The 24,604-nt window shown below is 51.6% G+C and overlaps 1 protein-coding gene across 1 annotated transcript; it reads right to left on the bottom strand.

Annotated features, from left to right (window-relative positions):
• On the bottom strand, nt 1-18,871 carry STK35 (serine/threonine kinase 35). The gene is made up of 3 exons (XM_040330162.1): nt 18,266-18,871; nt 10,607-11,343; nt 1-136 (listed from the first exon to the last, which is right to left on the bottom strand). The coding sequence occupies exons 1-2, from the start codon at nt 18,744-18,746 to the stop codon at nt 10,619-10,621; spliced, it is 1,206 nt and encodes a 401-aa protein (XP_040186096.1). The 5' UTR covers nt 18,747-18,871; the 3' UTR covers nt 1-136; nt 10,607-10,618.
• Between the last annotated feature and the right edge of the window lie 5,733 nt (nt 18,872-24,604).

The raw sequence follows: 24,604 nt of genomic DNA, 5'->3' as shown, positions 1-24,604 counted from the left end.
TTGGGCTCCAAATTTTTTAATTCTAGAACATTTTACAGATCTAGTCACAGAATCCACAAGCGTGCAGGCAGAGGGAGGTGCAGCAGTGGGTCCAGGTCCTGGAAAGATCGCACAAAGCCTTGATTCCACTTTAAACCTGTAAATAAAAATAAAGAAAGCCAGTTAGTGGAAATTTGAGGCAGGCTTAAAAAACTGCTAGCAGTACTGTTTAGAGACCCATCACAGATCATCCCATAGGATTACTATCATGGATTTTCCTGTAGAAGCCCCTTGTGTAGACTTTCAAAAAGCACCAAGACTGCCGCCATCTTGGATAGAATGTCAGCAGGCTCTGAGCTGTCAAGTGAGGTCACTTCACAGCTCGGAGCCTGCTGACATTCTATCCAAGATGGCGGCAGTCTTGGTGCTTTTTGAAAGTCTACACAAGGGGCTTCTACAGGAAAATACATGATAGTAATCCTATGGTCAGCAGTGGTCATCAACCCTGTCCCCAGGGCCCACCAACAGGCCAGGTTTTATGTATTACCTTGGGAAGATGCAGACTAGAATACTGCAATCACTGAGCAGCAAATGATCTCACCTGTGATCTATTTCAGTTATCTTGCTGGCCTGTTAGTGGGCCCTGAGGACAGGAGCTGCTGATGATCACAGCCTTAGATCATAAAATGGCAGTTGTTGAAATCGGTGTTTCAGGCGCAATATCGAGAAAAAAATACACTAAACACAACCACGTAAACCAGGGGTCTCCAAACTTTTCAAACAAAGGGCCACTTTATTGCCCTTTAGTGTCGTGGCGAGCACGACACACCAGGGAGAAAGCCTTGCATTACTGTGTGGAGTTACAGACAGAAGAACAGGAAGTGAGGATTTCTCAGAAGAAATAAGGACATTTAAAAGCAAAATGGAAGGATGAGGTAAGTGAAGGAGGACTGCACTAAGGTAAAGGAAGATATTTAGGGAAAAAAAAAATCGTACCTTTACAACCCCTTTAAAGCTGAGCTTTACTGCCGCCACATTTTTTTTTTGGGGGGGGGGCAGTGTTGCCAACCGTCCGTATTTTTACGGACAGTTCGTAAAAACGGGCACCTTTTCACCCCCGTTCGTAAATGTCCGTGGTTGTGGGAATGTGCCAGTAAAAGTAGCCGAGATCAGTTCGGCTTGGAACTGCGCATGAAGATTGGAGGCAGGGGGTGATGGTGGCACCGCAGAGGGGGATGGAGGCAGGGGGGGATGGAGGCAGGGGGGGATAGTGGCACCGCAGAGGGCGGTGGTGGCACCGCAGAGGGTGGGGGATGGAGACGGGTTGGTGGTGGCACCAGAGGGGGATGGAGACAGGAGACGATGGAGGCAGGGGGTGATTGGTGGCAGGGGGAGATTGTGGTACCACAGAGGGGGGTGAAGGCAGGGGGTGTTGGTGGCAGAGGGGGATGGAGGCAGAGGGTGACGTGACTAAATAATTTGCCCTTATTATATCAAAAATATGTTTTTTTTTACCTTAATATCTACCTAAAATCACATTGCCATTTGCCTAGTGTACTTGTTTGTAGCCTAAATACTGAAATTTGCACCTAAAAATTAAATATGCACCTAAATTCCTGCCAGGAAAAACGTGGCTGTGCCCGTAAATTTCGGGTGTTGTGCCAGTAAATTTCAATCTGGTAGGTTGGCAACACTGGGGGGGGGATGTACCTGGTTTTGACAGTTCAGCCCCCTCCACCCCCCTCAGCCGGCACCTTCACAAAGCAAAGCGGGACCAGCACCCGATAGCCGATTGAGAAAATCAGTTGGGGTGAAGACACCGCTGGATCCCTGGACAGGCAAGTGCCCCAATATTAAGAGTCAGCTACAGTATTTGTAGCTGCAGACTTTTTGGGGGGAGAGCCTGGAGCGCCTCTAATATTTAGGGGAGCAGAGGTACTGTTGGACTTGAATTTCTATACTAGCAGCATTCAGAGAAAGCATGGGGGTGGAGGGGGTGCTGCATTACAGAGGTGGTTCCCATCACCCCCCAATGTATACTGAACCTGCATCTTCAGCTAGATTTTTTGGACATTGATGGGTAAACAATCTGCCATGTTACATTACAGGATGAAATGTGAAGAATCAATCTGCACAAGCCCACGGGGGATTCCGCATAGCTGCATATCAAAGAGCTTAGAAGGAAAGGGAGGATTTGGGTGGAATCCCCAGGAAACAACTTCAGGAGATCCATGTCATCTCCCATGTCTGGGAACACTCCGTCCCTATAGTGTATAAAGGGGAAAAACTATCCCATGTGGATAGCAGCAGCCCTGGCTGCCTTACAGGTGCAGCTGGGAATGATCTACCGAAATCCTAAAACCATGTGACCCCCCCCCCCCAGGTATTCTCGGGGTCCAAGGAGAGAAAAACCATGCATGGTATAAAGTTATGCTCAAGCTTGCTCTGGCTAAGCAAAAACCAACGTAAAACTTTTTGGCATTACCGTATTTAAGGGCAAAATCGTGGGTGCGCGATATACGCCGATCCCCGCGCCGAGTTTGAACTACTGCGCCGGCATATACCGAGCGCAGTACACTCGTGTATAGTCGGGCAGGGTCGACTTCCCTCGCAGTCACATCCTGGACGTGACCGCGAGAGGAGCCGATCCTGCCCGACTATACACGAGTGTACTGCGCTCGGTATATGCCGGCGCAGTAGTTCAAACTCGGCGCGGGGATCGAGCGGGGAGGACACCGCAGAAGGACGCCGGACCCGACGAGGACACCACCGAAGCCGCAGAGGGACGCCGGACCCGACGAGGCCGCCGATGGACGCCAAAGACACCAAAACTAAGTACTAAAATCTTTTTTTTTACAGGAATGCGGGTCCACTTTAGGCCCCATTCACACCTCCGCGACAAAACGCCCGACGCTCGTGCCGCTGGAGGGGAGAATTCCCATTGCTGTCTATGAGATGGTTCACATCTCAGACGCTGTACGCCTTAAAAAAAGTCCTGGACCCTTTTTTTCAGGCAGCATTGGCGTTCGGCCATACAAAGCAATGGGAAGGCTTTGTAAAAAAAAAAAAAAAAAAGTTACACACTCGCGGCAAAATACGCCGCGTACGCGGCGTATCTTGTCGCGGAGGTGTGAATGCAGCCTTAGGGGTGCGCGCTATACGCCGGAGCGCGCAATACCCCGATAAATACTGTATATATAAATATATCAATCAATGCAACTTTCTGCATCTCCAAGTGTACAAATCAAGTAGGTAGTCTTATCCTGTCCTGAACCACAGAGCACTCACCTTTGGCATGAGAAGTGGGGAGGTGTTCTGTAGTCTCAATCAGGTTCAATAATCAATAAGATTTTTTTATTCGAAATCAAATTAGATTTTTAAAATTTCAAATTTAAAAAAGTGATTTTGGCGTAAAAAGATACAAGATAGTTTTCCATGTCGGCTCCATTCACACCTGTGTGTATAGTTTTTCAGGCAGAAAGTCACTATTTTTACTGTGATTTTTGTACAGGTCAAAAAGGTCACAAAGAATGAAAAAAAAAACACCTGTAATCTGTCAAAAAAAGCTCCTGTACTTTGAGCGACAGGTACGGTATTTTGCTTTAGGCGACAGAACGCTTAGATGTGAACAGGGACCCATGGAAATTAATGGGATTTTTCTTGTGATGCGTTTTTAGACCCCATTCACACCCGGGGGTTTTGTAGCTTGAAGCTACAAAACGCTGGAGGGGAAAAAAAAAAAATTCTATTCTCTATGGAGATGGTTCACATCTCTGTGCCAAAACGCCAGAGGCGCCAAAACGCCTGAAGCCAGAAGCGCCTGAAGCCAGAAGCCCCAAAACGCCTGAGGCTGCATTCACACCTTTGCGTTGGCGATATGCGGCGACATTAAATAGGCGTTTTGTTCCGCGATTTGCGGCAACAAAACGCGTCGTTTTTCAGCCTTATTGCTGGAGGGGTGATTTGACACTGTCAGCTATGCCCGAACGCCGAAGCCGCCCGAAAAAAAAAGGGTCCGGGACTTGTTTTGAGCTTCAGGCGTTTCGGCGTGGAGATGTGAACCATCTCCATAGCCGACAATGTAAAATCACCCCTCCAGCGTATTGCAGGCTGCAATAGCGGCGGGCGTCTGGCGCGAAAACGCCTAGATGTGAATGGAGCCTGAAGCCAGAAGCCCCAAAACGCCTGAAGCTCAAGCAAGTTCTGGGACTTAGGCTGCATTCACACTATAACGCGGCGTACGCTGCTGCGATTTGTAAACTTTTTTTTTTTACAAATCATTTTACATTGATGTCTATGCTGAATGCCGCCTGAAAAAAAAGGGTCCAGGACTTGTTTTCAGGCGGCAGGCGTACAGCGTTTGGCGTGAGATGTAAACCATCTCATAGACATCAATGTAAATTCGCCCCTCCAGCGGCACGAGCGTCGCGCTTCAGGCGTATATACGCCTAGGTGTGAATAAGCACTTAAGGCAGATTTGGGTGTTTTTCTGCTTTTTACAATGGTGACCTTTTGACCTGTACAAAAAATCGCAGCAAAAATTGCACAACTTTCTGCCTGAAAACGTTACGCTCAGGTGTGAATGGGGCCTTAGAGCTGAGGCTTAGGTCAGAAAAAGGCCCAACACACCTAGATGTGAATATAAAAAGCATGCTTCAGTACCATTACATTCTTCAATCCCCAAAAATGCCACCCTCCCCCGCCCCCCCCGATTCCTGCCATGTAGCGGCCATTGAGCACTACATTGCAAACCCATCCGCATCAGCACTGGCCTTAATGACTGGCTGACCCATTTCTGAGCTTGCACATGTGACATGATAAAAGGTTTCTCAGCGAGTGGAGGGGGGCAACATGGCACGGGCAAGCTGGCACAGACACGTGAGGATTTAGGACAGTCAGTGATGGGGACAAAGTGGGGGGGGGGGGTGCAGAGGAATGTGCAGAGGTGGCAGCTCTCAGGAAGCAGCTGTACGATCCGCCGCACAGCCCCCCGGGCACAGGGCACGTTATATAAGCTGCATTATTAAAGCATGAATGGCCAGATGAATTCATAACGGAGCAGTCTGGAAACACTGCGTCTTCTCACTGGTACGGGGAAGATACAGGGATGGTAATCTCACCTGAACCTAGTGCCGGATCACAGCGCTACTACTCCAGGCAGAGATTTACACTATGCCACACAACGCCATTATATGCCTCTTAAGGGCTCATGCACACAGTTGCAAAAAAGCAGTGTGATCACCGCAGCTCAACACTGAAAGCAGATGCATTTTCTATACACACAATAAATGGGTCCATGTATAGATCAGTAAACTTGCACACAGACCGTATTTAAGGTTGCAAAACATGTAAACCCATGTGCCTTCATTTAGACGTCTACACTGCAAATCGGCTCCTCTTGCTTACTCAGACAGGTAAACAAGGCATACTCCACTTAATTCCACACTTGGGTTGACACGTCTGCCATAAATTTCTGCCTGCTAGCAACCCAAGGAAGCTAGGAGACAGGGGCTGGCTGCGTCCTAGCAACCCAAGGAAGCTAGGAGACAGGGGGCTTAGGGGCTGACTGCGTCCTAGCAACCCAAGGAAGCTAGGAGACAGGGGGCTTAGGGGCTGGCTGCGTCCTAGCAACCCAAGGAAGCTAGGAGACAGGGGGCTTAGGGGCTGACTGCGTCCTAGCAACCCAAGGAAGCTAGGAGACAGGGGCTGGCTGCGTCCTAGCAACCCAAGGAAGCTAGGAGACAGGGGCTGGCTGCGTCCTAGCAACCCAAGGAAGCTAGGAGACAGGGGCTGGCTGCGTCCTAGCAACCCAAGGAAGCTAGGAGACAGGGGCTGGCTGCGTCCTAGCAACCCAAGGAAGCTAGGAGACAGGGGCTGGCTGCGTCCTAGCAACCCAAGGAAGCTAGGAGACAGGGGCTGGCTGCGTCCTAGCAACCCAAGGAAGCTAGGAGACAGGGGCTGGCTGCGTCCTAGCTACCCAAGGAAGCTAGGAGACATGGGGCTCAGGGGCTGGCTGCATCCTAGCAACCCAAGGAAGCTAGGAGACAGGGGCTGGCTGCGTCCTAGCAACCCAAGGAAGCTAGGAGACAGGGGCTGGCTGCGTCCTAGCAACCCAAGGAAGCTAGGAGACAGGGGCTGGCTGCGTCCTAGCAACCCAAGGAAGCTAGGAGACAGGGGCTGGCTGCGTCCTAGCAACCCAAGGAAGCTAGGAGACAGGGGCTGGCTGCGTCCTAGCAACCCAAGGAAGCTAGGAGACAGGGGCTGGCTGCGTCCTAGCAACCCAAGGAAGCTAGGAGACAGGGGCTGGCTGCGTCCTAGCAACCCAAGGAAGCTAGGAGACAGGGGCTGGCTGCGTCCTAGCAACCCAAGGAAGCTAGGAGACAGGGGCTGGCTGCGTCCTAGCAACCCAAGGAAGCTAGGAGACAGGGGCTGGCTGCGTCCTAGCAACCCAAGGAAGCTAGGAGACAGGGGCTGGCTGCGTCCTAGCAACCCAAGGAAGCTAGGAGACAGGGGCTGGCTGCGTCCTAGCTAGCCAAGGAAGCTAGGAGACAGGGGCTGGCTGCGTCCTAGCTAGCCAAGGAAGCTAGGAGACAGGGGCTGGCTGCGTCCTAGCTAGCCAAGGAAGCTAGGAGACATGGGGCTCAGGGGCTGGCTGCGTCCTAGCAACCCAAGGAAGCTAGTTGACATGGGGCTTAAGGGCTGGCTGCGTCCTAGCAACCCAAGGAAGCTAGGAGACATGGGGCTCAGGGGCTGGCTGCGTCCTAGCAACCCAAGGAAGCTAGGAGACAGGGGCCACCGGCATCTTACCAATAGGGAATAGTGCTGTATGCATGTAAACATCAGCACATACACTACATGCATAGTGTACAGACATTTTATGCAAGATCCTACATAAAATCATAAGGCTGTGTGCATGAGCCCGAATGCTACCCAATTGTGCTTTGCGTAACAATTTAACACTATGGATTAACCCTTGCACTGATTGAAGTAGCAATGGATGGGGTAATTTTTTGTCTATAGGGACACAAGCTTAAAAACCCCACTGTGTTGTGTTACTAAACCCAGGACTCTGCATTCAATCTCCTCCTACAACAAAGCCTTGGGGGCACTCCACACATTCTCAGTTTGGTGTGCATTACTAGAGTTTTTTTTTACTAGTTTATTTCTTGGAAGGTGCATGTGACCAGCACACAGCCAATCGGCACTGTCCAGACAGAGTGTCAGGGATCCTGCAGCCTCAAAGGACAATCAGGGGAAAACAAAAAACAAAAAACTCCTACAAGCTTTAACCAGACACTGATAGAAGTCACAAGGCTGCTATATACTGCTGATGAGAAAGGTATTTAGCAGTTTATATTTACTAAGATAATTGCATTTCCATGTTCTGTGGGAGACCACATATAGTGTGAATGCAGGCTCCCGGGGGAGACCAGATATAGTGAATGCAGGCTCCTGGGGAGACCAGATATAGTGAGTGCAGGCTCCTGGGGAGACCAGATATAGTGACTGCTCTGTAGTATCCGCATGAATAGCCCTTGCTACTTATTGAATGACAGATACAATAAGTGTAACAGCATGTTTGCTCCGGGGAGCTGGGTGAATAAGTACAACAGCAACAAGATACTACAGAATCCAGCCTAACAGGTTACAGATTCACACCAAGCTGTTTGCATCAAAAAGCTTCAGCAAACGGATCAGGTTTGGACCACACAGGTCCTCTATTAGATCCAAAAGGGGTAGAGGGCTCACCCAACAGATGGTCCAGGTAAGGGTGACAGGTCTGAAGTTCCCAGCATTTCTACAGATGACACCTTGAGTGTTACTAGTACAAAAGTCAATAGAGACTTCAAAGGACGGAGCTAAATTCCACACCTTCTCTACCTTCTAATTTCAGAATACTTGCCCTTCACTGACAGAGTGAAGCCAGAGGCTCCGCATGAAGGCAGCAAGCTTCTCCCACATAATGGCCATCTGTAGATATTTATTGAAGGCCAACAGAAAGGATTACAAAAATCTTGCCGTGGGTCCCCATACACTGCAAGCGTTTAATGACTGCAATCTAGGGCAGGGGGTCTCAACTTTCTAAAGGGACAGTTTGTCCTTCAGACCTTGGGGGGCAGGCTGCGGCCAGCAGGAGTGGAAATTTTCCTGGCATCAGTAGAAGTAAATATTACATTAGGTATTCGGTAGAGGAATAGTGTCCCATCGTTCTCAATAGGAGAAATGATGCCCCATTGCCACTGTCACCCCCATATTTGCAACCAGTCCCCAGGGCCATTCACACAACATTATACCATGAAGGCCAAAAAGCCCTGCATTGTATACAAATGATAGCAGGGACCACCCACAGGAGAGCACCAGAGAATGCATGGAACTTACACTCAAGATTTCCCCCCCCCCCCCCCCCCCTGGTGCCAGAATTATCACCTTTCAGAGGGGAGCAGATACGCGTCTAACACTGGAATTTGCTCCCAACTCCAGCAATGGGTTGCCACATTATCTGCAGATATCTACGCCATGTCCGGAGCCTCCTCCCTCTCCACCGACACAGGTCCCAGAAGACAGCAAGTACCATTCGGGTCGCAAAGCGCTACTCACGCATGCTCAGTAGGGAACCAGGAAGTGAAGCCACTTCCTGATTCCCTTACTGAAGATGGCGGCAGCACTAGAGATAGGCTTTGGGTGCCAACATGGCAGGGGCCCTGGATACGCAAGTGTTCTTATTTTAAAAGTCAGCAGCTGCTGACTTTAAAACTCTGCTTTTAAGCTGTGCTCCCTCCCCAGTCCAATCAGCACAGCCATTAGAAAGTCCGCCTCCTTCACCCCCTCCGCCCGCCCGCCCCCCCCCCCCCTCTGATCTACCTCTGGGCTCACAGGAGCTGAACTACAGAGCGGCACCTGGTATCAAAGCGCACACGCACATTTAGAACATTAGGCAGTATACATCTGCCACAATGTTAATTTGTGACAGTGCCCCTGAGAGCCGGTTCACACTGTGGGGGCACGACTTTGGGGGCGACTCTGCAAGGCGTCCTGAAGACGACTTCAGAGGCGATTAGCAAAATGACTTCTGTATAGAAGTCAATGCAACTCTTCCCGAGCCGCCCCCGAAGTCGTACAAGAACCTTTATGTAAGTCGGAGAGACTTGCGTCGCTCCTATTAGAACGGTTCTATTGCATAGAATGGGACGCGACTCGTCAGGCGGCTGAGACGCCTGACGAGTCGCCCCAGTGTGAACCAGGTCTTAGGACCACCAAAAATTTATTGGGGACCATCAGTGGTATAAAAAACACTGATTGGCAACTGCTGCTCTAGAGCAGTCATCCTTTATGTCCTTAGCCACTTGCCTACTGTTCCCTTCCCCCCCTCCTTCCTGCCCAGACGAGATTTTAGCTTCCGGCACTGCGTCGCTTTAACTGACAATTGCACGGTCGTGCGACGTGGCTCTCAAACAAAATGGACGTCCTTTTTTCCCCACAAATAAAGCTTTCTTTTGGTGGTATTTGATTGCCTGTGCGGTTTTTATTTTTTGGGCTATAAACAAAAAAGCGCATCAAATTTGAAAAAAACAATATTTTTCAATTTGCTATAATAAATTTCCTTTTTTTTTTTTAAATATATATTTTTTTCTCAGTTTAGGCCGATACGTATTCTTCTACATATTTTTGGTATATTTAAAAAAAAAAAAAAAAATCGCAATAACCTGGTTTGCGCAAAAGTTATATTGCCTACAAAATAGGGGACATAATGATTTATTTTGCATTTGTTTTTTACTAGGAATGGCGGCGATCTGCGTTTTTTTCGGGACTGCGACATTATAGCGGACACATCGGACACTTGACACATTTTTGGGACCATTCACATATATACAGTGAACAGTGCTATACATATGCATTGATAACTGTATAAATGTGACTGGCAGGGAAGGGGTTAACCACTAGGGGGCGGGGAAGGGGTTAAATGTGTATCCTGGGTGTGATCTAACTGTAGGGGGATGACTGGGGGAGGTGACCGAAGGGACACAGATCGGTCTCCTCTCCCGACAGCACGTGGAGCTCTGCGTTTACACACAGAGGTCCACGTCCCTGCTCAGTTACTGGGCAATCGCGGGTGCCATGTGGTGTCCCCAGTGACGCAACGGGTGCGCGCACCCTAGAGGCTTTAAATGACAGGACGTCATATGACGTCCAGTCGGGACAATAGAGCATTCCGCCCGCCGTCATTTGACGGCAGGCGGGTGTCAAGTGGTTAAAGCTACACAAGGTGTCCCAACAACCAATATGCATGTTCTGGGTCTACAAAGTGAGAAAAACATCAAAATGCAATAAAAAAGTAACTTAAAATATAAATTGCTTAACATGTCAAAGAGTTAACATCCTATAACAGGGATCCTCAAACTACGGCCCTCCAGCTGTTGCGTCACTACACATACCCATGAGGCATTGCAAAACTGACATTCACAGACATGACCAGGCATGATGGGAATTGTAGTTCCTGAACCACTGGAGAGCCGTAGTTTGAAGACCCCTGTCCCCTGGAAGAAAGTGCTCGATGGCTCACTATTCAGCAGTGCCTTAAAGCGATCCTCACAAATCCCCTATACCGATTTCTACCCAGACTGCTTACCAGAGCAATGCCTCAAGCAGCACATGTAACTTGGTCCATCCGCGTCTCCAGCTCAAACGCATCCGGCCGATCCTGAGGATTAGCGGCCAGCATGTCCTTAAGCAGCTGTCGGATGCCCTCCGACATGGAAGTCCTGCGTTTCTGTGGGATGTGAAGTTCCATCTTTGGGTTCTCTAGCAGCGCCTCCCCTACAGGCACAATCTCACTGCCTTGCTTTATGTAAGTCCCCAGCAACTCCTTCTTGGTCTCGGCGTCCACAAACGTGATGCGCTCGATCATAGCCCAGATGATGATGCCCAGGGCGAATATGTCGGCTTTAGCCGTGTAGTGACCTTCCCACACCTCCGGAGCCATGTAAAAATCAGAGCCGCAGGCCGAAGACAGCCAGTATTTGTTGACGTTCACAGTCTTGTTCTCGTTCACTTCCTCCCCTGACGTTTCCTTGCCCCGGGAAGTGAGCCCAGCACATACCTTGCTGAGGCCAAAGTCTGCCACTTTCAGGACCGGCGCGCCCGATCGTTCGGTAATCAGAATGTTATCAGGTTTTAGGTCCCGGTGTACGATCTGGTTCTTGTGCAGAAAGGCGATGGCGCTTGTGAGCTGCAACATGAAACTTTTGTTGGTTGCAGGGTCTGGCCTCCTGGAGAGGATATACTGATTGAGATCGCCACCTTCGCAGAACTCCATGACAAACCAAAGGTAGCAGGCTTCTTCTAGAGAGCCGAAAAGACGTTCTCCTGCAAAAAAATAAAGTGTTCTGTTAAAAAAATGTCCAACAAAACCTACTTACGCCCTTATCGCTAGACGATCACTTTCAAGATGGGTACACATTAACCACTTGCTTACTGGGCACATATACCCTCCTCCTGCAGCTGCTGACTTTTAAAATAAGGACACTTGCCTATCCAGGGCCCCTGCCATGTTGGCACCCGAAGCCTATCTCTCTTCTCTCCGGTGCTGCTGCCGCCATCTTCAGTAAGGGAATCAGGAAGTGGATTCACATATACCCCCCTCCTGCCCAAGTGAAATTTCAGCTTCCGGCACTGCGTCGCTTTAACCGACAATTGCGCGGTCGTGCGACGTGGCTCTCAAACTAAATTTACGTCCCTTTTTCCCCACAAATAGAGCTTTCTTTTGGTGGTATTTGATCACCTCTGCGGTTTTTATTTTTTGCACTATAAACAAAAAAGCGTCAATTTTGAAATAAAATTCAATATTTTTTACTTGTTGCTATAATAAATAGCCCAATTTTTTTTTTTTTTTATTTCTGTCTAGGCCGATACGTATTCTACATATTTTTGGTAAAAATTCGCAATAAGTGAATGGTTTGCGCAAAAGTTATAGCGCCTACAAAATAGGGGACAGAATTATTTTTTACTAGTAATGGCGGCGATCTGCGATTTTTATCGGCACTGCGACATTATGGCGGACACCATTCACATTTATACTGCGATCAGTGCTATAAATATGCACCGATTACTGTATAAATGTGACTGGCATTGAAGGGGTTAACACTAGGGGGTGAGGAAGGGGTTAAATGTGTGCCCTGCATAGTGTTTCTAACTGGGGGAAGGGGACTGACTGGGGGAGGTGACCGATCTGTGTCCCTATGTACATGCTAAAAAAGACAGAGTCTTTGGGGGGAAAAAAAACTGATGGGCCAACTAATAGGTGGCACTGATGATTAGCTCCTGAGTGGCATCTGAATGGCACCGACAGGCATTACTGATGGGGCACTGACTGGCAATTCTTTATGTCAGTTGTCATCAACCCTGTCCTCAGGACCCTCTAACAGGCCAGGTTTGCAAGATAACTGAAATACGTCACAGGTGATATCATTTGCTGCTCAGTAATTGCTCAGTATTCTCAATACTGCATTTCCCCAAGGTAATACATAAAGTCTGGCCTGTTAGTGGGCCCTGAGGACAGGGTTGATGACCACTGCTTTATGGGGCACAGGCTGGCAGCTGATTGGCACTGCACTGATAATGTGATCATCCGATTATCAGCGCAGACCCCCACCCACCTATTAGAAAATGTTATAACACAATTTTACCTTTGGGACATTCCATGCATTGGGTTCCTGAAGACTTCCTCCCATTGAAAGCCAAGGGACTTAACATTACACCTATATGTAAACACATTACCCTGGGGATCGCCAACTCGCCAGGGCCAAGCTCTAATAGAAACCAAACCTAGGCAGGACTCTTCCTATCGCTTACTCCGCAGCAGGATCAGCCAAATTTACCAACATGGGGGAGCCTTCAACAGCAAGCAAAGGTCAATGTTTACCATGGAAGTGACAGATGAGGCGATTTACCTTCTGCTCCAACAAGTAGCCCGATTACACTTCCAACAAATCTGCCTCCAGGGACAGAGGTGTTTACATGTCTGCCGCATCTACAGCTGCCGCTGGAGAAAAGGAGACATTACCTAGGCTCTCCCTAAGAGATAAAGGATTTCCTCGTTATGAAACCCAAGCAGACTACAGATCAGACTGAACTCCATCTCATCAGGGCTTAATGTGAACAGAGTGTACATGCTTTGTAGATCACCCGTCACCTCCAAGACTAGGTCAGGTCACTCTCCACACAACCAGATAATCTATTCCAGGGATATGCAATTAGCGGACCTCCAGCTGTTGCAGAACTACAAGTCCCATGAGGCATAGCAAGACTGACAACCACAAGAATGACACCCAGAGGCAGAGGCATGATGGGACTTGTAGTTTTGCAACAGCTGGAGGTCTGCTAATTGCATATCCCTGATCTATTCCTTCCTCCTGTCTTACACCTACCTGCAGGACAGGACAGCTACAAAATGTGTAGCTGCCGACTTAAAGTGGTTGAAAAACGCTGTGAGAGCATACTAGCTCATGAATTACTTACCTTACATCGAAACCCCCGCAGCGGTCCTGCCCTCCCCTCCGGCAGCATCTCACCCGGGGGTATCTCTGGGTATCGCAGCTCCGACCATGTGATTGGTCGGAAGCTGCGATAACGTCACTCCCAAACATGCGCACAGGACGTGCCGGTGATCTGACGATATGGTTCCGGCTATCGAAATGGTTCCTGTAAGGACTGCGCAGGCGCAATCCTTGCCGATGGAAATCACCGAACCTCCAGGGCGACGTGGAGTTTGAGATAAGTGGCCAGTCGGCTCGCTCGGCCTCCTGGCTCTTTTTTTAACATCCTCCAATCCACAGGGACGGCCGAGGTGGAGATTTCCATTGGCAAGGATTGCGCCTGCGCAGTCCTTGAAGCAGGGGTGGCCAACCAGTGGCCCGCGTAGACCTCTGATGTGGCCCACGACCTCCTGATCTGGAATGATGGGTTGGCAAGCCCAGATCGCAGGTTGCGGAGCAGAGCCTCATAAGGTGATGCTTCCTCCACAGAGCTAGCTTTTGCTACAGGCACGGAGTCTATGCAGCAGGATACACAGTGGGTGTGGGTAAACCGCAGCACATCAGTGTGAAAGCAGTCTTAGGCCCTTTTCACGTGATCAGCCCGACCAAATGGGACCCTCAATTCACCTCTATAGAGCGACACATGTCCGTTTACCCCCGCCTACCTCCAATCCGAAAAACAGAAGGGAATTTGTCCCCTTCCATCTGGGTGGATCAGAGGGCCTATAGAGTAGTCGTAACCCTTCATCCGCTCCGCTCATTGTGGCCCGCGACTGGTTACAAAGTTGCTTAAGTGGCCCTTGTGCTTCAAAAGGTTGGGCACCCCTGCCTTACAGGAACCATCTCGATAGATGAACCATACCGACAAGTCACCGGTAACGGCACAGTCACTGAAGCAATGGCACGCATACCCAACTGAACAGCAGCGGCATGTATGATTAAGACCTGAACCTTTACAACCCCTTTAAAGCGGAAGTTCACCCATAAAACAATTTTTACCCTTAGATGTATGCTCATTTTGTCTAGTGTCGGCTAGTTTTAAAATCCGAGCAGTACTTACCGTTGTAGAGAGCGATCTTCTCCGTCGCTTCCGGGTATGGGTCTTCGGGAGCGGGCGTTCCTTCTTGATTGACAGTCTTCCGAGAGGCTTCCGACGGTCGCATCCATCGCGTCACTCGTAGCCGAAAGAAGTCGAACGTCGGTGCGGCTCTATACTGCGCCTGCGCACCGACGTTCGGCTTCTTTCGGAAAATCGTGACGCGATGGATGCGACCGTCGGAAGCCTCTCGGAAGACTGTCAATCAAAATAGGAACGCCCAGTCCCGCAGCCCATACCCGGAAACGGCGGAGAAGTTGCATCTCGAAAACAGCCTATTCCAGATTGTAAATTCTAACGAGCAGGGCCCTCCAATCCCTCCTGTACTGAATTGTAACTGTACTGTCTGCCCTCATGTTGTAAAGCACAGAGCAAACAGTTAGCGCTGTATAAATCCTGTATAATATTAGCCGTTTATTGCTTTGTCTTGGAACAGAAGTGAGAAAAATCACTGCGCAGACTAGTCCAGTTCTCTAAAAACTGTCCACTGGCCATCTGCAACCCCAACCCCGGGGGGGACTTCGAAAAGTGGGAGCCCCAGACACAAGTTGAATCCCTCCCTCCAAAGCAAAGTGAATTCTTGAGCCTAGGCCATAGGACAACACACCACTGACCAAGTAAAAAGTGAATGCAAACTCTTTGTAAATCCATTGGAAGGCTTGTATAAAAGCAATGCCCCTAAACAGAAGACAAATCCAAACCTACATACAGTATTTGTATTCCCTTGGCTCCATTCCCACAGCTGACAGATGACGGGCCCCGGGGAACACCTGCCTGTGATTAGCCCCCAGCAACAGTCCCTCATATCACAGCATAATCGGCAAACAAAGCCGGGCCTTGCCCCGCCTGAAGAGCCTCCTCCACATTACCAGCTGAGCCGATCACACGAGCTTTGTTTGGATCGACGAAAATCTTTGGGTATATTTGAAGAATTTATAAACATTTACCGTATATACTCGAGTAGAAGCCGAGTTTTTCAGCACATTTTTGTGCTGAAAATGCCCCCTCGGCTTATACTCAAGTCATTTTTGTGCCTGATCTCCTGGACTTTGGGGACCCGGTACCGGCCGTAGTTCCCCTGGACCCTAAACTTCGCACATGTGTAGCGCCCCTCTTCCTCTACAAATGTGCAAAGTTTGCTGTCCAGGGGACCTACGGCCGGGGAGCACCGATTTTTCAAAGCCGGGCACCCCTTCCATAGACTCCCATGTTACACGTCAAGTGAGGCATGGGCACAGTGAGGCATGGGCACAGTGAGGCATGGGCACAGTGAGGCATGGGCACAGTGAGGCATGGGCACAGTGAGGCATGGGCACAGTGAGGCATGGGCACAGTGAGGCATGGGCACAGTGAGGCATGGGCACAGTGAGGCATGGGCACAGTGAGGCATGGGCACAGTGAGGCATGGGCACAGTGAGGCATGGGCACAGTGAGGCATGGGCACAGTGAGGCATGGGCACAGTGAGGCATGGGCACAGTGAGGCATGGGCACAGTGAGGCATGCAGATGGACACTAGAATTATACGAGTCAATGTTTTCCCAGTTTGTGGTAAAATTGGGTGCCTCGGCTTATATTCGGGTCGGTTTATATGGCAAGCGTTTACCTCCCACAACCCCCCCCCCACTGTTTAAGCTAACCTCGGGGGGGGGGGGGGGGGGGGAATTGAGGGAGAACATTTATAACGGAGACCAATAGGATATTCTAGCCCATTTTTGCATAATCCAGGGCACCTTGGGGCAAGGGTGGCCTTACTACCGTCTCTACACCAAACCCCCCCCCCCCCGAGTGGTTCTAAAGGCTGAAAGTTTTTCACCTGTGTGCAGACCCCCCCCCCCCCCCCCACATTACTTACCTGATCTTGATTCGGCGATGTGCATGAGAGCAGCTGCTCTCCCCCCGCATTGGATCAGAGGCAGCAACGAGAGCCATTGTTCCCACCGCTGCTAGCCAATGGGTAGGGGTGGAGCCGAGCCCCGTTCTGTGTGTCAAAGACACAGCAGGGCTCCAAAGCAAGTGCCCCCATAGCAAGCAGCTTGCTATGGGGGCACTCAGCAGGGAGGAGCCAATAGCACCAGTGGGGGACCCAGGAAGAGGTTCGGGGCTGCTCTGTGCAAAACAAACGCACAGAGCAGGCTGGACAGGTTTGCTTTTATGTCACACTTCAGACTGAGGTTGCATGTGTAAAGAACACTTTAGGAAACATGCGCATCAAAGTGATGTCTGTACATCCACATTAGAGGAAGGCGGCCTAGTGTAAGCCTCATCCCAGGTAATCCAAAGTGCCATGAAGACCCAACTACCCAATCCAGTGATGGAGAACCTTGGCACCCCAGATGTTTTGGAACGTCATTGCCTATGGTGCTCAACTACACTGCAGAATGGACTGCCAAACTATTGGGTAACCAAAGCCTGCAGTCCCCAGCCACCCGCAACATCCCAGCGCCACCGACAGCCAGAGGCAACCGGGGCCCGCAGCATCCCAGGCCCGCCGACAGCCAGAGGCAACCGGGGGCCCGCAGCATCCCAGGGCCGCCAACAGCCAGAGGCAACCCGGGGCCCGCAGCATCCCAGGCCACCGACAGCCAGAGGCAACCGGGGCCCGCAGCATCCCAGGCCACCGACAGCCAGAGGCAACCGGGGGCCCGCAGCATCCCAGGGCCGCCAACAGCCAGAGGCAACCCGGGGCCCGCAGCATCCCAGGCCACCGACAGCCAGAGGCAACCGGGGCCTGCAACGCCCCAGGGCCACCGACAGCCAGAGGCAACCGGGGCCTGCAACGTCCCAGGGCCACCGACAGACAGAGGCAACCGGGGCCTGCAACGTCCCAGGGCCACCGACAGACAGAGGCAACCGGGGCCGCAATGTCCCAGCGCTACCGACAGACAGAGGCAACCGGGGGCCTGCAACGTCCCAGGGCCACCGACAGACAGAGGCAACCGGGGGCCTGCAACGTCCCATGGCCACTGAGCCAGAGGCAACCGGGGGCCCGCAACGTCCCAGGCACCTCCAACCAGGGCCCGCGACAGCCAGAGGTAACCGGAGGCCCGCAGCGTCCCAGGCCGCCGACAGCCAGAGGCAACCGGGACCCGCAACGTCCCAGGGCCACCGACAGCCAGAGGCAACCGGGGCCCGCAACGTCCCAGGGTCACCGACAGCCAGAGGCAACCGGGGCCCGCAACGTCCCAGGGTCACCGACAGCCAGAGGCAACCGGGGCCCGCAACGTCCCAGGGTCACCGACAGCCAGAGGCAACCGGGGCCGCAATGTCCCAGGGCCACTGACAGCCAGAGGCAACCGGGGCCCGCAATGTCCCAGGGTCACCGACAGCCAGAGGCAACCGGGGCCGCAATGTCCCAGGGTCACCGACAGCCAGAGGCAACCGAGGCCGCAATGTCCCAGGGCCACTGACAGCCAGAGGCAACCGGGGCCTGCAACGTCCCAGACACCTCCAACCAGGGCCTGCAACGTCCCAGGGCCACCGACAGCCAGAGGCAACCGGGTCCTGCAACGTCCCAGGCACCCCGAGCTAGAGATAACCGAGGCCTGTAGTCCCCATCCCCCTGACACACCCCCTCCCGGTAACCCCTGTCTCTCCCGGTAGGCCGGACACACCCCCTATCTCTCCCGGTACCCCGGACACACCCCCCCCGGGTCTCACCCTTGAGGGAGGCCTCCACCAGGCGGAGGTAGAGGTGGCTGCTCTTGTTCCCGTGGCTCATCTTCTGGGCCAGGCCGTTCCTCTGGAGGACGCACTCCTCGAAGCGGACGACGTTGGGGTGGCGGCGGCGGAGGCTGGTCAGGGCCCAGAACTCGGACAGGGCCAGCTCCACGTTCTCCGGGGCGTCACAGCGGATCTTCTTCACCGCCACCCGGGCTCCGGTCTTCCGGGCCACCGCCTCGTACACCACGCCGTACGTCCCCCGTCCGACCTCGGCCAGCAGGCTGTAGCGGGGCCGGGAGACCTCTCCTCCCACTCCGGGGGGCCGGGCGCAGGCCTCGTCCTTTTTCTCCACTTGCTTGGCCCCGGCCTCCTCCTCCTCTCCGGGCCGGCAGCTGCCGTTCACAGTGAGGGGGGCGGGGAGGCGCTCACCCAGGGGCCGCCGGCGCCGCTTCCGCTCGGAGGATTTAGCGGCTTCCATGGCCGGTACTCATGGCTCAGTACGGGATCAGGCCGTTTCTATGATCGCCGGTATGTCACTTAACACGCCCACCCGAGGGGCTGAGCACCATCCAGCCGGCTCTTCATATACTGGGCAGCCCGACAGCCTGGGAGAGAGTTATAGAATGGAATGTACCATTACTGTGAAAACAAAAGGGGTGTTCAGAATTTTAATAATATTTTACACAAACTCACACAGCAAACTCAGCCTCATTTTCACATCCTCTATTATTTTTTAATACGATATCTCTTATTTATTTCCACTGCTTCCAATTAAAACAAAAACAGAAGCTGAAACGGCTTAAAATCCCAAATCGCCCTCCCCTATTGACATGGTACGCTCCGCAGAGGGGCCGAGTGTAAACACAGCCTGTCGGAGCGAACCAAACACCTCTGCAGGGGTGGCCGAGAGTCACATGTGCCGGTAAAGAGCGAGTTCATAATAAAGCCCACCCGCCGCGCTGGAAGACAGGGGCGGGAGTATTAACGGGGCGCGGGAAAGGCAACGCCACGGCGGGGGTATGTGGCGGTACCACCAACCCCCCCCGTCCCGTGCTGTTAGTGGGACCGGCCAGGCTGCATGAGCTTTCGCCTGTCACGTGATCAAAAAGCGCGCCGACGGCGATTGGAGGAGGTCACGTGGTGCAGTGTGAGGGGGGAGAGAAAGTGACAGATGGCGGGAGAAAGAGAGAGGAGGAGGAGGAGGAGGAGGGGAGAGATCGTCATGGAGGAGATTAGAGCGGTCTTGTTTGTTTTTAAATCTTTCTATAAAAGTTATATAATGTGGGACTTCCCTATGAGGGGATTATATGGTGATTCGAGGGAATTTGTCACTCACTTCCGGTCCTGGGGGTCCAACAGGAAGTGAGAGGAAATCTCCTGCGTGAGGGAAATGGTCTCTTATCTCCAGGAGGACACACAGTGCCTTGAAAAAGTATTCACACCCCTTGAAGTTTTCTACATTCTCTCATGTTACAACCAACAATTTTATTTTATGTGATAGACCAACACACAGTGGCACATACCGTATTTATCGTGGTATAACGCGCTCCCGCGTATACCGCGCACCCCTAAAGTTGACCCGAATCCTGTGGAAAAAAAGTTTTTCTTGTACTTACAGGTTTGGTGTCTTGCGCGGCGGCCTCGTCGGGTTCGTCTGCGGCTTCGGGTGTCCTCTTCGGCGGGTCCGGCGTCCTTCTGCGGCTTCGGGTGTCCTGCGGCGGGTCCGGTGTCCTTCTGCTGCTTCGGGTGTCCTTCTGCGGTGGGTCCGGTGTCCTCTTCGGCGGGTCCGGCGTCCTTCTGCGGCGTCCTCCCCGCTCGTTTCCCGTGCCGAGTTTTGAATACTGCGCCGACATATACAGAGCGCAGTACACTCGTGTATTGTCGGCAATGCTCGGCTACCCGCGCTGACGTCCTGTACGTCCAGGACGTGAGCGCGGAAGGAGCCGAGACTGCCCGACTATACCCGAGTGTACTGCGCTCGGTATATGTCGGCGCAGTATTCAAAACTCGGCACGGGAAATCGGGTATCGGCGTATACCGCGCACCCACGATTTTGCCCTGATTTTCACGGAGCACGGGAGGGGAGGAAAGAGTTCACGGGAGGGGAGGAAAGAGTTCACGGGAGGGGAGGAAAGAGTTCACGGGAGGGGAGGAAAGAGTTCACGGGAGGGGAGGAAAGAGTTCACGGGAGGGGAGGAAAGAGTTCACGGGAGGGGAGGAAAGAGTTCACGGAGCACGGGAGGGGAGGAAAGAGTGCACGGAGCACGGGAGGGGAGGAAAGAGTTCACGGGAGGGGAGGAAAGAGTTCACGGGAGGGGAGGAAAGAGTTCACGGGAGGGGAGGAAAGAGTTCACGGAGCACGGGAGGGGAGGAAAGAGTGCACGGAGCACGGGAGGGGAGGAAGGAGTGCACGGAGCACGGGAGGGGAGGAAAGAGTGCACGGAGCACGGGAGGGGAGGAAAGAGTTCACGGGAGGGGAGGAAAGAGTTCACGGGAGGGGAGGAAAGAGTTCACGGGAGGGGAGGAAAGAGTTCACGGAGCACGGGAGGGGAGGAAAGAGTGCACGGAGCACGGGAGGGGAGGAAGGAGTGCACGGAGCACGGGAGGGGAGGAAAGAGTGCACGGAGCATGGGAGGGGAGGAAGGAGAGCACGGGAGGGTAGGAAAGAGTGCACGGAGCATGGGAGGGGAGGAAGGAGAGCACGGGAGGGTAGGAAAGAGTGCACGGAGCATGGGAGGGGAGGAAGGAGAGCACGGGAGGGTAGGAAAGAGTGCACGGAGCATGGGAGGGGAGGAAGGAGTGCACGGAGCACGGGAGGGGAGAAGACTTGAAACTCCCCTGCCTGCCCAGGTATCGGCTGAGGCATCGGAGCATTTCCCCCGACTACCAGTACTTGGGGAAATGCTCGGTATCGGTACCCATACTAGTATCGGTATCGGGACATCCCTAGTTAGAAGCTTTGACCATATCACAGAGAGCTCTGTTCAATCCATCATCCGAAAAAGGAAAGAGTACGTCACAACTGCAAACCTACCAAGACATGACCGTCCCCCTAAACTGACCGGGCCGGGTAAGGAGAGCATTCATCAGAGAAGCAGCCAAGAGGCCCATGGTAACTCTGGAGGATCTGCAGAGATCCACAGCTCAGGTGGGAGAATCTGTCCACAGGACAACTATTATGCCGCGTACACACCATCACTTTATGTGATGAAAAAAAATGACGTTTTAAAAACGTCACTTTAATTGACTGTGTGTGGGGGAAAACGTCGTTTTATGTCTTGTAAAAAACGACCAAAAAAAATTGAAGCATGCTTCAATTTTATGTGTCGTTTTTCAAAAGTGCACTTTTTACTTCACAGAAATTGACCGTGTGTAGCAAAAAACGTCGTTTTCTAAGACGTTTTTACACCCGCGCATGCCCAGAAGCTACTTATGAAGCAAGCTTCAATGGTAAAAAGTGGTGAGAACGTAACCTCACTTTGCAATATCATTGTGAGAAAAACGATGGTGTGTAGGCAACTTCGTCTTTGAAAATTGAAGTTTCAAAAACGTCATTTTTTACTTCACAGAAAGTGTAGTTTTTTTTCATCACATAAAGTGATGGTGTGTACGCGGCATTAGTGGTCTCTCCACAAATCTGCCCTTTATGGAAGAGTGACAAAAAGAAAGACATTGGTGAAAGAAAGACATAAGAAGTTGTTTGCAGTTGGTGAGAAGCCATGTGGGGGACACAACAAACATGTGGACGAAGGTGCTCTGGTCATATGACACCAAAATTGAACTTTTTGGCCTAAAAGTAAAACGCTATGTCAGGGTTCGAAAAATACCGGGCACCAGATCGCCATTGCGACTAGAATTAGCGACCTGGCGCCTGGGGCGGCACACCTGTGTCTCCGTGCGCCCACACCTCCCCCGCTGCGTGATCGTGTCGTGTCGGGCCGTGCCGGCTGGTAATTGAGGCCGCGGCTTTGCGGCCTTCTGCAGGCCTATGCTTCCTCTGGCGCCATCTTGTGGTGGCCGTTGGTATGACAAGACAACCAGCAATGCTAATGGAGCTTCCCCTGTCTGTTTTCACTGCCATCTCCTTCCCTCTAATTAGAACCCCCAAACATTATATATTTTTTATTCTAACACCCTAGAGAATAAAATGGCGGTCGTTGCAATACTTTCTGTCACACCGTATTTGCGCAGTGGTCTTACAAGCGCACTTTGTTGGGAAAAAATACACTTTTTTAAATAAAAAAAAATAAGACAACAGTAAAGTTAGCCCAACATTTTTTATATTGTGAAAGATAATCTTACGCCGAGTAAATTGATACCCAACATGTTACACTTCAAAATTGCGTCCGCTCGTGGAATGGCGACAAACTTTTACCCTTTAAAATCTCCATAGGCGACGTTTAAAAAATTCAACAGGTTGCATGTTTTGAGTTACAGAGGAGGTCTAGGGCTAGAATTATTGCTCTCGCTCTACCAATCGCGGAGATACCTCACATGTGGGATTTAAACACCGTTTTCATATGCGGGCGCTACTCACGTATGCGTTTGCTTCTGCGCGCGGGACTGGGTGCGTTCCTGGCTCCTAACTTTTTTAGCTGGCTCCTAGATTCCAAGCAAATTTGTCAAGCCCTACGCTATGTGTGGGGGAAAACTAACGCTACACATCACCCTGAACACACCATCCCCACCGTGAAACATGGTGGTGGCAGCATCACGTTGTCTCCTGCTCGCCGCTGTTCACTGATGGCAGAGAGGCGGCTTAAGGGAGCAGGACCGTTAGTAGGGCCGCCCCTAATGAGCAGGCCCGGGTAGAAGACCTTGGCGGGCCGTCGTTTCAGAACCCCTTGGTCTATCCCATAAAATCCCAATAAAATACATTCATGTTTTTGGTTGTAACCTGACAAAATGTGGAACATTTCTAAGGGTGTGAATACTTACAGGGCCAGATTCAGGTACATCTGCGGCGGCGTAACGTATCGCATTTACGTTACGCCGCCGCAAGTTTTACGGGCAAGTGCTTGATTCACAAAGCACTTGTCTTTAAAGTTGCGGCGGCGTAGCGTAAATCCCTCCGGCGCAAGCCCGCCTAATTCAAATGATCCGGGTAGGGGGGGGATCATTTAAATTAGGCGCGTTCCCGCGCCGAACGTACTGCGCATGTTCCGTTTTGAAATTTCCCGCCGTGCTTTGCGCGAAATGACGTCGCACCGACGTCATTTTTTGAACATCGATGTGAGTTACGTCCTTTCCTATTCACGGACGACTTACGCAAAAAAAAAAAAAAATTCAAAACTCGACGCGGGAACGACGGCCATACTTTAACATGGCAGGTCTATCTATACGCCACGAAATAGCAGCTTTAACTATACGCCGGGAAAAGCCGACTAGCGTCGACGTAAGAGAATGCGACGGCCACGCGTACCTTCGTGAATCGCCGGAAAAAGCTAATTAGCATACCCGACGCGGAAAACGACGCGAACTCCACCCAGCGGGCGCCAAAGTATTACACCTACGATCCGAAGGCGCACGAAGCCGTACGCCTGTCGGATCGAAGCCAGAAGCCGTCGTATCTTGGTTTGAGGATTCAAACTAAAGATACGGCGCGGCAAATTTGAAAGTACGCCGGCGTATCAGTAGATACGCCGGCGTATTTCTTCTGTGAATGTGGCCCACAATGTCTACCTGTTAGGCCGAACCTTCATAACAAACACTCCTTGTTTGCCCTTCCTTTGGGCTGCTACATAGACTGCTATGGCACTGTGTCCCTGCCCCGCCCCCTTCCTGTTTTACAGTCTTCAAGGAGAAGTCCATACTGACGATCATTGCAACTTTTTACGTCACACTTTTTGCAGCGGTTCTTCAAACGCATTTTTTTTTTTTAGTAGTGGAAAATGGGGTGGGCTCGGTGGTAAAAATGTGGTTCAACCATGTATTTTGACAACCCGCCCCCCCCAAACACAAGCCTAAATGAATGCTGGCCGTACACCAAGTAGAATTTCATTCAAACTTTTTTTTGTTTTAAGAACTTTGGGCCAGATTCACAAAAGAGATACGACGGCGTATCTCCTGATACGCCGTCGTATCTCTGAGATACGATTGTCGTATCTATGCGCCTGATTCATAGAATCAGTTACGCATAGATAGCCCTAAGATCCGACAGGTGTAACTGTGTTACACCGTCGGATCTTAGGCTGCAATTCTAGGCCGGCCGCTAGGTGGCGATTCCATTGCGGTCGGCGTAGAATATGCAAATGACTAGTTACGGTGATTCACGAACGTCCGCTTTGCCCGTCGATCTAAATTTACGTCGTTTCCGTAGCGATACGCGTCGTAAAC

This window comes from Rana temporaria, chromosome 12 (genome assembly GCF_905171775.1).
Source record: "Rana temporaria chromosome 12, aRanTem1.1, whole genome shotgun sequence".
Lineage (NCBI taxonomy): Eukaryota > Metazoa > Chordata > Amphibia > Anura > Ranidae > Rana > Rana temporaria.
Note: the sequence above shows the minus strand (reverse complement) of the source record. Positions and strands in the feature narration are given on the sequence as shown.

Bases quoted from the DNA above. Each gene is read 5' to 3' on its own strand.
- STK35 (XM_040330162.1), bottom strand. From the start codon at position 18,746: ATGGAAGCCGCTAAATCCTCCGAGCGGAAGCGGCGCCGGCGGCCCCTG. The intron at 11,344-18,265 runs GTGAGACCCGGG...ATTTTTTTGCAG, and splicing joins GGTGGAGGCCTCCCTCAAGG to GAGAACGTCTTTTCGGCTCT.